General features: G+C 43.6%; 1 protein-coding gene across 1 annotated transcript; it reads right to left on the bottom strand.

The window, feature by feature from the left end:
- Window positions 1-832: 832 nt before the first annotated feature.
- On the bottom strand, window positions 833-5,270 carry LOC149331761 (uncharacterized). Its single transcript, XM_089555562.1, has 4 exons — window positions 5,240-5,270; window positions 4,872-4,923; window positions 2,425-2,615; window positions 833-1,718 (listed from the first exon to the last, which is right to left on the bottom strand). Exons 2-4 carry the CDS (start codon window positions 4,897-4,899, stop codon window positions 1,197-1,199), a joined length of 741 nt encoding a protein of 246 aa, XP_089411688.1. The 5' UTR covers window positions 4,900-4,923; window positions 5,240-5,270; the 3' UTR covers window positions 833-1,196.
- Window positions 5,271-12,469: the final 7,199 nt, after the last annotated feature.

The following is a 12,469-nucleotide window of genomic DNA, read 5'->3' as shown; positions in this document are numbered from 1 at the left end:
GGAGCAATTACTCCTAGGTAATTTTTCCCGCATGATGAATAATTCTGGCCTGTGCTTCCGGAATGACGCGATCTGGTGGTCGGAAACGGTTTTGTGGAAAGATTGCGTAACTATTATGGTTGGCTTTCCTTCACTTCATAATTTCCAGTATCATAGCAGCATGATTTTTATTCAGCTGTGAATTTCTGCGTCCCACTCATCGGCAAAATAATTTTTTTTTTTTGGTTTAATGGTGAGCCTGCATAAGAACGACATCCGTAAGTTTGACACTGAGCGCTTCGCTGTCCCAGAGCAAACAGTGTCCACACAAAGGATTTTCATATTGCAAATGCCTTTGACTTCGAGCCCTATCTGTTCAACCAGCAGCTTCGTGGATAATCATACATACACAACCCACTTACAAGTGTAGGAAAATCTTTGCGCTTTTTGAGCTACGGCGACATGTTCAGATTTCGCAACCCTTCGAAGCGCATGCTGTCCATCCTGCCAACAGGTGTTGTGCGTACTGGGCTCGTAGTTCCTCCTCTCTCAGGTGACACCAAAGGTGACCATGATTTCCCAGAGCTTTGGCAAAGTTACGTCTTCTCCCTCTATCGTCATCCCCGAACAAGAATCCGAAACGGCTCCGAAACATATCGCAGCGCTTAACGACTGTTTTAATCGCACCTCAGCCTGCGTCCTACTCTCTTAGATAAGGACGCTTTCTTTGAGTTTAAAATCATTGACCGAATGTAAGGGCGTATACTCAATGCGTATGACATAGTGAAACACTTGTTAAAACTGTAATACGCGCCATTTCAGGTACGTAGTAAAAACATTTTATTTTCGTAATTAAAAAGCTAATAGTGTTAGGAACAAGATTGAAGGTGTTTAACGCTTGACAAGGTTTGCATCGCCCGTACGGTAGGCAATGGAATCCGACACTATATGTGGCACTTCAAAACTTGCAGTAACATTTCTCCCGCATAAATTCAATTTCGTAGTGCACAAAAGCTTAAAGAGACAATCAACAGCCCACCAGGGCGACAGGAACATCATGGTGGGCATGGAAAAAGAATACAAAGAGAATAAGAGCACATATAAACCAGACCCGAGACGCAAACAGTCTTTTAACTTCACTACAGCCAAGGGAAAAAAGAGAAGCTTGATAGAGAAAAGAGTTTAAAAGGTTGCAGCAGCTAATCGCCGGTAGTTAGTTATTTAGGCAAGTTAGGAGGCAAGGGACCAGGTTCGAATAGTCCACACGCCAATCTTGGTCTGATTGCTGCAAACGTGCAGCGCGGTCTGTGTTCATTGCTTTTTAGACAGCAATTTGGGCCTGCTTCATCTAACGCCTTTTGTGTTAGCTCATCACGCAGCTCCTTCGTGATCGCGCGCACGATGTTGTCTGCTTCCAAAGACTTCTGGATGGCGGCTGTGGCGAACATTTTCGCTTGGGTGTGCTGCGCGCATGTCAAGAGTTCGTCGCCCTCTCTTTTATCTCGACCGTCGATAGTGGTCCGTGGAGACGACAGTGAGAACCTGATAGGCTGTTGATTAATCATAGGAGACATTATACAGCCGCTATGAGTCATCCCATGGACATGCCTAATGTGTAATGGAATCTCAAGCACAATGTTCAGGCCGTGATGTGTAACATCGCATGGACTGCCGAATCCGAAGTCCCACTGCAGAGATGTTATCAGCGGACGTTCGGTTGTCAGCTGAACTTGCACCACCTGCGAAAAAAGCGGGTCCGTCAGATAACTTACAACGCGTCTCGGTTCTTCAGTCCGGTCTCACCTACATTGCATTCTTGCAGCATTTGCACGCAGACATTGCCGGCTGGGTAGTTACTTGTAAAGGTGCCTTACACAGCTGGTACTACGCAAACAGCTAACTTTCAAGCGGTGATAGAGTAACACCACATGGCTGCGCTGCTAACTAATCCATATCTTTGAGATAATACTGGTTCGTTCTAAATTAGGGCGTAGATACAGTTTTTTTTTTTGCAGCGTCTAAGCAGCTTTCCTTCACACATAATTTTTAATCGTCCACTGGTCCTTTAAGAAAACTTCAATCAACACGTTTGCTCAAAACAAACTTTATGCTGTTGCATTAGGAATTTCCCGCTTTATATGTTAAACACTGTGTCCAAAAGTTGCGTCCCCTTCCCATCTCCCAAGTTCCAACAACAAAGGCACTTCAGATGAAGTCAATGTTACAGTTCATTATTACACTAGCCTGCTCTTTGTAGCCCAGATAAACTCCCTTACCGCTTCAATTTTCTATAGTTCAAGTGTTTTGAATAGTCTTGTACATCGAATATTATTACTTCGTAAGCAAAACAGTCAAATAGAAAATAAAGAACTACAGACAAGAAAACTGTTTCCCTTCGCAGATTTTCTCTTATCAAGTTACGCATCATGGAACAGCCAAACGTACCGCTGATCGAAGTGACGTTTTTTCCTTGGAGACGACACGCAGCGGTCCGTTTCGTCGAAGGCTGCTAAGACCAGCCACCGTGTAAGGCTGCGAGCATCCGCCCTCATTTTCAGGCTCCAGTCGCGAGGTGTACAAGGATGGCATATCGTGGAGTTTTGCGTCCAGCATCTTTTCCAGGCGGCTTTCGAGCGCTGCAAGAACGTTGTTGATTCTTTCAAGAAATACGCGCGCTGAAAGTATACGAGTGTGTATAAAGAAATCATCGCAGTGGATTGAGGCGGATTAGCCACTTTTTGGCAAACAAATTCAAAGTCCGTGAAAAGAAATATCAAAGGACGATTAGTTGAATTGGTAGTGCAAAACAGGTCGCAGCTTTGGAGGGATCCCGGAGTGTCACCAGACAACCGTGGGTATAGCGTTTGGTTGCGTTTGTTCAACTTTCGCAAGGTTCTGTTCATTACCGGTTACGCGAACCTCACGCAAGACTCCAACCATTTCTGTGCATTTTTTTTAAACTCCATTTTGGAAGGGCTTCTTGCTGCTGTCGGTTCTGAATATTTGGTTACTGATGATTTAACGCCCAAGAGAAAACTCTACATACGATACTTGAAAATTACCATTCAATATTCAGTCTTTACGCTTAGCTAAACGGTGAACTATTTTCAGCATGGTAAAAAAAGGGTGCTTTTCTCTCATTGCTTGTCATCTGAAATCTTTCCAACATGTGCACTCTGTGATATAAGAGTTGTTCTTCTCTGTGCAGCAAAAAATTAATCACTCAGGGAGCATTTTGATGTAGCCTTTTGTAAAGTGTAAAGTGTTGTCACACTTTACAATAACCGCTTGATCATTGCACTGAAACGTTATAATTTCAATTCAGGTGGTGTCCTGTCCATCGGCTATACCAATCTACCACTCTGTGTAACCGATCCATTTGAGAGATTTCAAAAAAATCTGCCCGTAATCATAAATTATCAAGCACTCGAATGGCTTCGTCCTTGGGAAAAACCACACTCTCAGGAAAAAACTTTATTGCTGTTGCAGTAAGAGGCGCACCGTCCTGAAAAAAGCACCGTGACTCTTACTAAAATATTGCTCTTGATTGGGGAAGTTAGCGGTCGAAACTCGAAACTGCATGCACGTTCAACGCGGGCTCGTGAGTGCAACCCAATCCTGTCCTTACGCGCCAGTGTCTCACATCGTGCAGCGCCCTGTTTGCACATCTCTGCACGCCCAACAATATAAAAAATTATCTCACGCGTTGCTATCGCTACGGGGCACATCGGTGATTTTCTGCCATCTAACATTAGACACTGTATCCCCGCAAACTTATTTATCTCATCCCCCCACCTAACTTTCTGCCGACCCCTGCTACATTTGCCTTCTCTTGGAATCCACTCCGTTACCCTTAAGGACCAGCGGTTATCTTGCCTTCGCCTTAGGTGCCTTGCCCAAGCCCATTTCTTCATCTTGATTTCAACTCGGATATCATTAACCCGCCTTTGTTCTCTCACCCACTCCGCCCTCTTTCGATCTCTTAACGTTACACCTATCATTTTTCTTTCCATAGCTCGCTGCGTTGTCCTTAACTTAAGCTGAACCCTCTTTGTTAGCCTCCACGTTTCTGCCCCATAGGTGAGTACCGGTAAGATACAGCTGTTGTATACTTTTCTCTTGACGGATATTGGCAAAATGCCATTCATGATCTGAGAGAACCTGCCACATGCGCTCCACCCCATTCTTATTCTTCTAGTTATTTCCCTCTCATGATCCGGATCAGCGGTCACTACCTGCCCTAAGTAGACATATTCTCTTACTACTTCCAGCACCTCGCTACCAACTACGAACTGCTCTTCCCTTGTTGGCAAAAGACAGAGTTATTTGGAGACTCATGGGAGAGGCCTTTGCCCTGCAGTGGGTGTAGTCAGGCTGATAATGATGATGATGATGATGAACATTAGACAGGGGACATTGTTACACTGTGTGACTGTAACGGCATCCAGTAGCGACCGCCCTGCTCCCGCCTTCCTCGATAGAAAGCATTGTGCATTAGGCTCGCATCGCACTGAAGGAAATCTGTATTGCTCGCTTTCACAATTCTCGAGGGTATTGCTTACGGGGAAAAAGAAACAAATAATCCTGTCATGTTCACTGTATTTTCACGCACGAACAGCTCTGCTCATTCGACGTCGTGCTCTTTACACGGATGTGTATTTCTACAAACAAGTGTATTTATACAGAGGTATGCATTTCAGCCGTGTAGTCGGCTTTATTAAAAAATGGTAACTATTTTTCCTTCACCCTTCCACTGAATACACCACCTGAAGCAGAAGCATTAGTTCAAATTAGGACATAACGTGCGAAGCGATACCAGCGTTTTATATTTCGAACTTATTCCAAGACTACCATAAGAAACTCGTTTCGGATATAAAAGCGTATTAACGTACCAGCCAAGTCGGACTCTTCAGCGGCCATCGGATGACTCTAGATGACTACAGTCTGCGAACAAAAAACGCCAATAGAATAGCGTAAGGACAAGGCATAAATGCGTAATTAACTTATTACTAAACCCTTGCCAATTGCATTGCCTTTTCTATGCATTACATTGAGAAGAGCTCCGGCTAACGTGAACTCAGTTCCTAAATGATACACGTTGGCATTCGGTCAACGAAGTTGACTTACGGGGGAAAGCAAAGCATCCATCTATAGCTCGAAGTAAGGAAAAAGAATATGCGCTGCTGGAGCTATGTTTTTGGTCAAAACAGTGCTACTTAGTAGGTGATAGAAAAAGACCCTTTGGGGACCTGCCACTTACAACAGCAGCTGGGCACGATGGCAGAAGCTGGAAGCTAGAAGACCAAAGTGAGCGACAGTTATATATGTACGGTGGGAGAAAGAGGGGTGTTCCGACGGGCCGCGGTGGGGCGAGAGAGTGACCACTTATACTGCGTTTCATGCATCAGGTGCAACGCTGTGAAAGGTACGAAAATAGTCCGCTTGAACAAATAAAGCGACGCGTGTTACTCCGCGCTTGTTTTGTGGACGAGGGGTCCAATGCAAGACAAAGCGAAAGCGTGTCGTCAATGATAAGCGCTCATTTGATCAAGACCATGACAAATTAGTCATGGAATAAACCTGCAGCAAGCAGCTTATTACGTTTTGCTCACCACAAGGAGCACGCTACTTTTTGGTCGCGAATGTAGGCAGCGCAAAGAGGAGCGCTATCTTCGACAGCGTTGCACCTCATGTATGAAACAGAGTACAATGTGACCGGGAGTTAGTACTGCAGATAGGGTCACGGCAAGCGTTCAGCAGGACCTCTCTACCGATCATGCTAGCGTTGCTACGGAGCAGGGGCGCAAGCGGTGAAAATTGTGGCCTCAGTAAACATTCAAAACTCCAGCCTAGATATGCCTGTTTTCTTTATTTTACCGGTTCATTCTTAGAAGTTAGAACCCTTCATAGCGCTCACTGTCAAAATACTTCCATTTTCGATCGCGGAGACGAATATCGTCTGCTGAGCAAATAAAGTGCGCCGCTTCCCGCCTCGCTGCCTCTATACAGGCTCCGAAGGCGCAAACCATGATTTGTTCCTTTATCTAACCAATTAGAGAGTCGCTTCGCGACATCATGCCGCCGATAGCAATGCCTGAGTAGGGGAGAAGCAGCTAAGCTTACAGCTGTTCGACGACGGGCAGGACGCTGTACGCGTTCCCTTCGATTGCGAGTGCACTTTGGAACTTTGCTTAGCTGCCCTTCTTGCGCATTCACCGGTGAAAAAATGTGCACTTATGTGTTGATATGTTCAAGAAGTGGCTTGCACCTGGCTGTGATAGCGGCGTCTTGTAAATAGCAGGTCTCGGTTTTCAGTGCTCGTAAAGACGAAATTTTCCTACAAGAGTGGCGAAAGGCACTTTCTTTTAGCGACTGTGTTCTCCTGACTAAGAGCACGAAGAGCATTACGATAGTGGTTACGTCAGCCGAAGTATATTTGCGAAAACATGCTGCAGAGACTTACGTGTACAACCTCACCACCGCTGGAATGCTTGCATCAGGTTGAATTTGCATGGGCTGAGCACAAAGTGGATCTAACAGTACGTCTCCTGAATTTCGTTGCAATGAGGATATAACCATTCAGCAAACAAAATTATCTGTGACCAGATAAAATTATCTCGCGAAGCTGGAAGCTGATGCCTGAAATGTGAAAGATGAACTAGGTTCCATCCGCAGTCCTCCAAGTAATCGAAGGAGAGCCCACCTCCCGCAGTTTGTACGAGGCCTCGAATTTGCCGCGGCGCGCGATAAAGCTAAACCGTTTAACTGCGTTCCAGATTTAGAAAAAGAAACCTACTGAATGAACTCGTTCATAGCTGATTCAACCCAAGCTTTCTACACAGTAAACGTTCGTCTACTAAAGGAACCAAAAATATGTGGTGCTCGTTGTGTTTCTAGGTTTTACTTCTGTCTTTTCTGTATTTGAGCTTCGTTTTAAGAGTTCTGGCAGACAGATGTCGGTTTAAAACGAGATCGTCGACCTGCTTTTAATTTTGTACATTATTTTTTAAGACAAAAAATAAGAAACAACGACTACAACGTTTCCTCTCGTTGTTAAATTACGTGTACAATTCACAAGTCGATTATTAAACCCATTAACATTTGCCGTAACACGATACACAGGTCAGCAAACTGGATCAAACATATATGTTGGAGCCTGTGTAGGCTTTTATTGATGTGGTGCTCTTGCACACCTCTGAATGCACGTTACGCAGTACCGCAAGAGTGTTTTCAACACTCGTATATCAACAGGGTTTTTTTCCCACACATGAGCCATTGCCCTCACACGCCAGCCACAAGTGAGATAAGCCCTGACGCCATCTTGTTATTCTTGTCACGAAACTGCCGCCGTTGTTTCATCTGCAGCTAGCCTCCTCTGCTAAAGTTGCCAGAAAGCATGAAGTAGCAGGCGCCCGCCGTTACATTTCCAGCAAGACGTTCATTAGGATTTGCTATTATATACTGACTGTCAGCGTACCTAACCTGCAAAATTTCTGTGGAATTTGACACTGAAATTTAAGAGGTTGGCTTGTACAGGGACATATGTGGAAAAGCAAAGAGCATCTCCTAGATTTACAGCATGTCTAACGGGACCACTTCACGGGAGCGTAAGCATCATGCCTGCAACACGACGCTTGATACATGAATCACAGCTCATAACACCTTCCTACGTTGATTCAGATTATCTGCCTATTGTCCCTGAGTCGGGAGTACGGGACGTCTTGCAAGCCATGCCCATGACAATGTTATCAGAAGCAGATGGTATCAGGATTGATGATTTAGTGAGAAGCTTTGACAGTATAAAAGAGTTATTGCTTTTTAACATCAACGAAACACTCCTTAGAGTTTAAATCCTGAACGACTTGAAAACTATTTTGGCAAGACCAATACACGAAATGCTTCTAGAAGGATTCGTGGCGACTATACACTGATCAAGCTGCCATGGTGGATCAGTAGTTGTGGCACTAGGCTGCTGACCCAAAAGACGAGGGTTCAATCCCGTTTAAAGCTTGTCTTTTTAAACTTCAAAGCATGATAGAAATCATACCCCTATGATCCTGTAAATTAAGGAGCAAAGAAAAACTAATCCTAATATCTACGAATTCTTTCAACAAAACCGTTTCCGACAAGATCGTATCATACTGGCAGCAGAGGCCAGAATTTTGGACCATCCTGGGCCACTTCCTTAGAAATCTTTTCACCAACTTTCGAAGAATAACGCTGGGGAAAAATGAAGCATGCTTCCAAATCGAATCCGCAGAACGCATTATGTTGATACTCACACAAAAAGATGTTTATTCCTCGGTGATAACGGTTGATATTTCTCCCCCACCTGTGCCAGAACTGCTCATATATCGAGTGACGGTATAAAAGTTTTAAGAGCCAGTATCTATATAGGCCCATAGATATCCGTGAGTCGTGCAAAAATTAAACTAATTTCTTCGTTAAAATGGCTCGGCTATCCAATGAGTGCACAAGTTAAATTGCTACAACTTGCAAATACCGAACCCAATTTTTAAAACACGTTTAAAGAGCAAATTATATCTCCATAATTAAAACATCCTAGCGCAGAATAAATTTTTAAGCTGACCTTATTTACCCTCAGTAAACTGCTTCAACCAAGTCTCTACTGATGCCATCAAAAGTATCAAAATACTCAACTGCTTACGAAACTACTGAAACTTATTCAGGCCAATGCACAAGACAGCATGGAAACAGTACACTGATAAATGTAGTTTTCAAGTATGTGCCGTCATACATTCTGGTTTACTGTACGTATCAAACGCTGTTTTTAGGGCGGCAAAGAGGGTATGTACTAAGTTGTAATTATTGATTTCATTGGATACCAAATCGTTGAAGCCTGAGTAGATTGAAGAACTAAACTGTGGTTAACATTTGTGTGCATGCACAACGGCGTCAAACGGGCTATTTTTTTTATATTGAGTGTTAGAGAAATCAGTATTGCGATCACTGTATATTTACTTTTGGATTTAGAGTCCCATAGCTACTGAGGCTACGAGGGACGCCGTAGTGAAAAGTGAAGGGCTCCGAAAATTTCGACCACCTGGGGTTCTTTAACGTGCACAGACATCGCGCATAGTACAAGGGCATTTATGAATTCGCCTCCATCGAAATGCGACCGCCGCGTCCGGGATCGCACCCCCGTCCTTCGGGTCAGCGGCCGAGCGCCACAACCACTGAGCCACCAGGCGGCTTCATCAGGGTATAGTTGCCGTGAACCCTTCTATATCAATTTTTGTATATTGGTATTACCAAATCAATTTCAAGTCGGTCAGGATTTCAACGCTAATGTGTGCTTCATTTATGTTATACAGAAATAATTCTTTTATACTCTCAAAGTTTCTCACTAAATCGGTAATCCTGATACCATCTGTTTCTAATGGCTTTGTCGTGGGCATGGACTGCAAAACGACCCGTACTCCGGACTCGGGGCAGTAGGCAGATAAGCTTAGGAAAATTTGATATGTCCGAAAATGTGCATGATGCGTGCCGGCGTTCTGTGCGAGCCGAAAGAGACGCGTGCCGGCGTTCTGTGCGAGGCGAATGAGACGCGTGCCGGCGTTTCGTGTGGACCGAGTGAAACGCGTGATGACACGCCAAGTGACGTCAGACGTGGCTCTACAAAAGCGAGCACCTGCATGAGCGCCGCGGGAGAACGCATCTCAGCTGTTGCCCAATAAAGTACTACGCAGCCTTCGTATCGCTTCTTACTTGCCGGGACCCGCGAAAACCACAGTGCAGTACAAAGAACATGTTCATCTGGTTCTCAATATTGTACTGATTTTATTGAGTATCACATTATAACATTAATAACATTCGCACAAATGGGCCCTATGGCCTTGGGTATACATGTAATAACATCACAATGTGGTCAATTCCATGGTTTAAGAATGCAGGAGCTGGCTTTATGCAGCTGCATTTATTTATTTATTTATTTCGTGTACCCTCAGGGCCAGAGGCATTATAGAGGGGAGTGGTTACAAAAATTTCAGAAAAAAAAAGTACAGTGCAGCAAACTAATTAATATTACAAAAATGATTGCTCCTAGTTATACATTATTAGCTGTTGGGTTCTTGGTGTGCTGGTTAATAGTATATAGTACACAAAATACAGCGCAGCAATACAGTGAAAAACAAACAAACAAAACGCTCGTACAAAAAAACAACAAGAATATAGAATTTAAAAAAAAAGATGATGCTCCTACTTATACAAAGTTTTCTAATGCTGTTTTGAAGCGTTGGTTGTCAGTAATGGTAGCGGTAGAGGCAGGAAGGTGATTCCACTCAGCAGCTGTGCGCGGAAGAAATGACTGAAACATGGCATTGGTTTTGCAAAATGGAATTCCGACTTTGTTATTGTGATCTAGCCTTGATGAAATGTATTGGGGAGGGGAGATCAGTTCGTGGCGAAGTGAAGGATGATAAAATATCTTGTGAAAAAGTGAGAGTCTAAGGGCTTTACGGCGAGATGCTAAAGATGGCAGGCTGAGATTTAATTTCATTGCAGAGATGCTGGCAGTTCGGTTATAATTACATACAATAAAACGAGCAGAATTATTCTGTACCATTTCTAATGAGTGAATTAGGTTTTGTTGAAAGGGATCCCACACTGCTGCAGCATACTCTAGCTTTGAGCGGACCAGTGTCTTATATAGAAGTAGTTTTAGGGAAGAAGGTGCCTTAGAGAAATTACGTTTTAGATATCCCAGCATGCGATTAGCATTATTAATTACGTATGAAGTGTGAATGGACCAAGTGAGGTTGCTAGTAATATGGATACCAAGATATTTGTAAGAAGAAACAGGATCTAGAGAGACATTATTAAGGTGATAGGAAGGTAGCTGGCCGGAAGTTCTTGACACACGCAGAAATTTACATTTTTTGATGTTTAATTCCATTGACCATGATTGGCACCAATTACAGATAGCGTTAAGGTCTGCTTGAAGAGAAGATATGTCATCGTCGCAAATTATTTCCCTGTAGATGACGCAATCATCTGCGAATAAATGAATGTTAGAGGAAACACAAGAGGGTAGATCATTAATGTAAATTAAAAAAAGTAGAGGACCAAGTACCGACCCTTGAGGTGAGGTACGCCGGACTGTACTTTACTTGGCTGCGAGGTTGAGTCATTAGCAGAAACAAATTGCGAACGGTTAAAAAGAAAGCATTCGATCCAAGCAAGCAGTTTCGGATCAATGTTGTAACTTAAACATTATAAGGTTATGGCATACTTTATCAAATGCTTTCGAGAAATCTAAAGATATACAGTCGGCAAGTGAACAGCGGTCAAGGATGACGTTTAGCTGATGCGTGAATGATACTAGTTGTGTTTCACATGAATAAGTCTTGCGGAAGCCATGTTGCGATGGTGAGAAAAATGAATTAGATTCGAGAAAGCTAGCTAGATTTGAGGCAAGGACAAGTTCTGGAATTTTACATGGGATGCAAGTGAGCGAGATAGGCCGGTAGTTAAAAGGACAATGCTTGTCACCTGATTTATGGAGTGGGATCACCTTCCCTACCTTCCATTCAGCCGGCAAAGAACTTTTTTCGAGCGACTGCTGGAATATCTTTGTTAGAAAAATGGAAGAATAACAGCTCGTGTTTTTCAGAAATTTCGCGTTGATTAAATCGTGCCCAGGAGCGGAAGATGGTTTTAGAGATTAAATTATTGATTCGACGCCTTCTGCTTCAATGGTTATGGGAAACATTGCTGGATAAACATTTTTGTGCGTAGATTGGAGCGTAATATTGGTAGTTGAAGAAAAGTTGCGCAGGAAAACTTCGTTAAATACAGACGCACATTCGTTAGCTGGAATAACATTGGAAGAGCTGTCAATCAAGGTTATCATGTCATCCGCTTTGGGGTTAATCACACGCCAGAATTTATGTACGTGTTTATGTACAAGGCAGATAAGTTTAATCAACCAAGGAACGTGTTATGAGCTGTGGTTCATGTATAATGCCTTGTGATTACAGACATGATGCGTACACTACCGAGAAGTGCTCCAAATAGTCATACCGTAAGTTTGAGCAATGCTATTTCCTTTTAAGCAAACAGCAAGCTCCGCAATCTCCCTGTACAAGTCACCCTGTTATATTTCAGTACCGAATTCCACAGAAATTTTGCATGTCAGGTACGCTGGAAGTCATTATATAACAGGAAATCTTAGTGAACATCTTGCTTCAAATGTAACTGTGTGCGCCGGGCTCTTGATGCTACCTGGCTGACATTGGTAACTTTAGCGGCGGACGCTCGCTCTAGATGAAAGAAAGGGGGAAGTTTCGTGACAAGAATAACAAGATAACCGCATGGCTTATCTCACGAGTGGCTAGTGTGCAAGGGGGAGAAATGGCTCATGTGCGGAAAAAAGTCTCATATAACAGGTGTTCGAACAGCGGCGGGAGGCGAGGCCAGTTAGTGTGACTCTTAGCGACGGGTCGGTAAAACTTGTACTAATGGGGAC

The sequence above is a fragment of the Amblyomma mixtum genome, chromosome 8 (assembly GCF_055824585.1).
Source record: "Amblyomma mixtum isolate Tamu chromosome 8, ASM5582458v1, whole genome shotgun sequence".
NCBI lineage: Eukaryota > Metazoa > Arthropoda > Arachnida > Ixodida > Ixodidae > Amblyomma > Amblyomma mixtum.
Note: the sequence above shows the minus strand (reverse complement) of the source record. Positions and strands in the feature narration are given on the sequence as shown.

Excerpts from the sequence above, each read along its gene's own strand:
- LOC149331761 (XM_089555562.1), bottom strand. The coding sequence starts at position 4,899 with ATGGCCGCTGAAGAGTCCGACTTGGCTG. Across the intron at positions 2,616-4,871 it reads TGAAGAGTCCGACTTGGCTG|CGCTCGAAAGCCGCCTGGAA; the intron begins GTACGTTAATAC and ends ACGTTCTTGCAG. Across the intron at positions 1,719-2,424 it reads AAACGTCACTTCGATCAGCG|GTGGTGCAAGTTCAGCTGAC; the intron begins GTACGTTTGGCT and ends CTTTTTTCGCAG.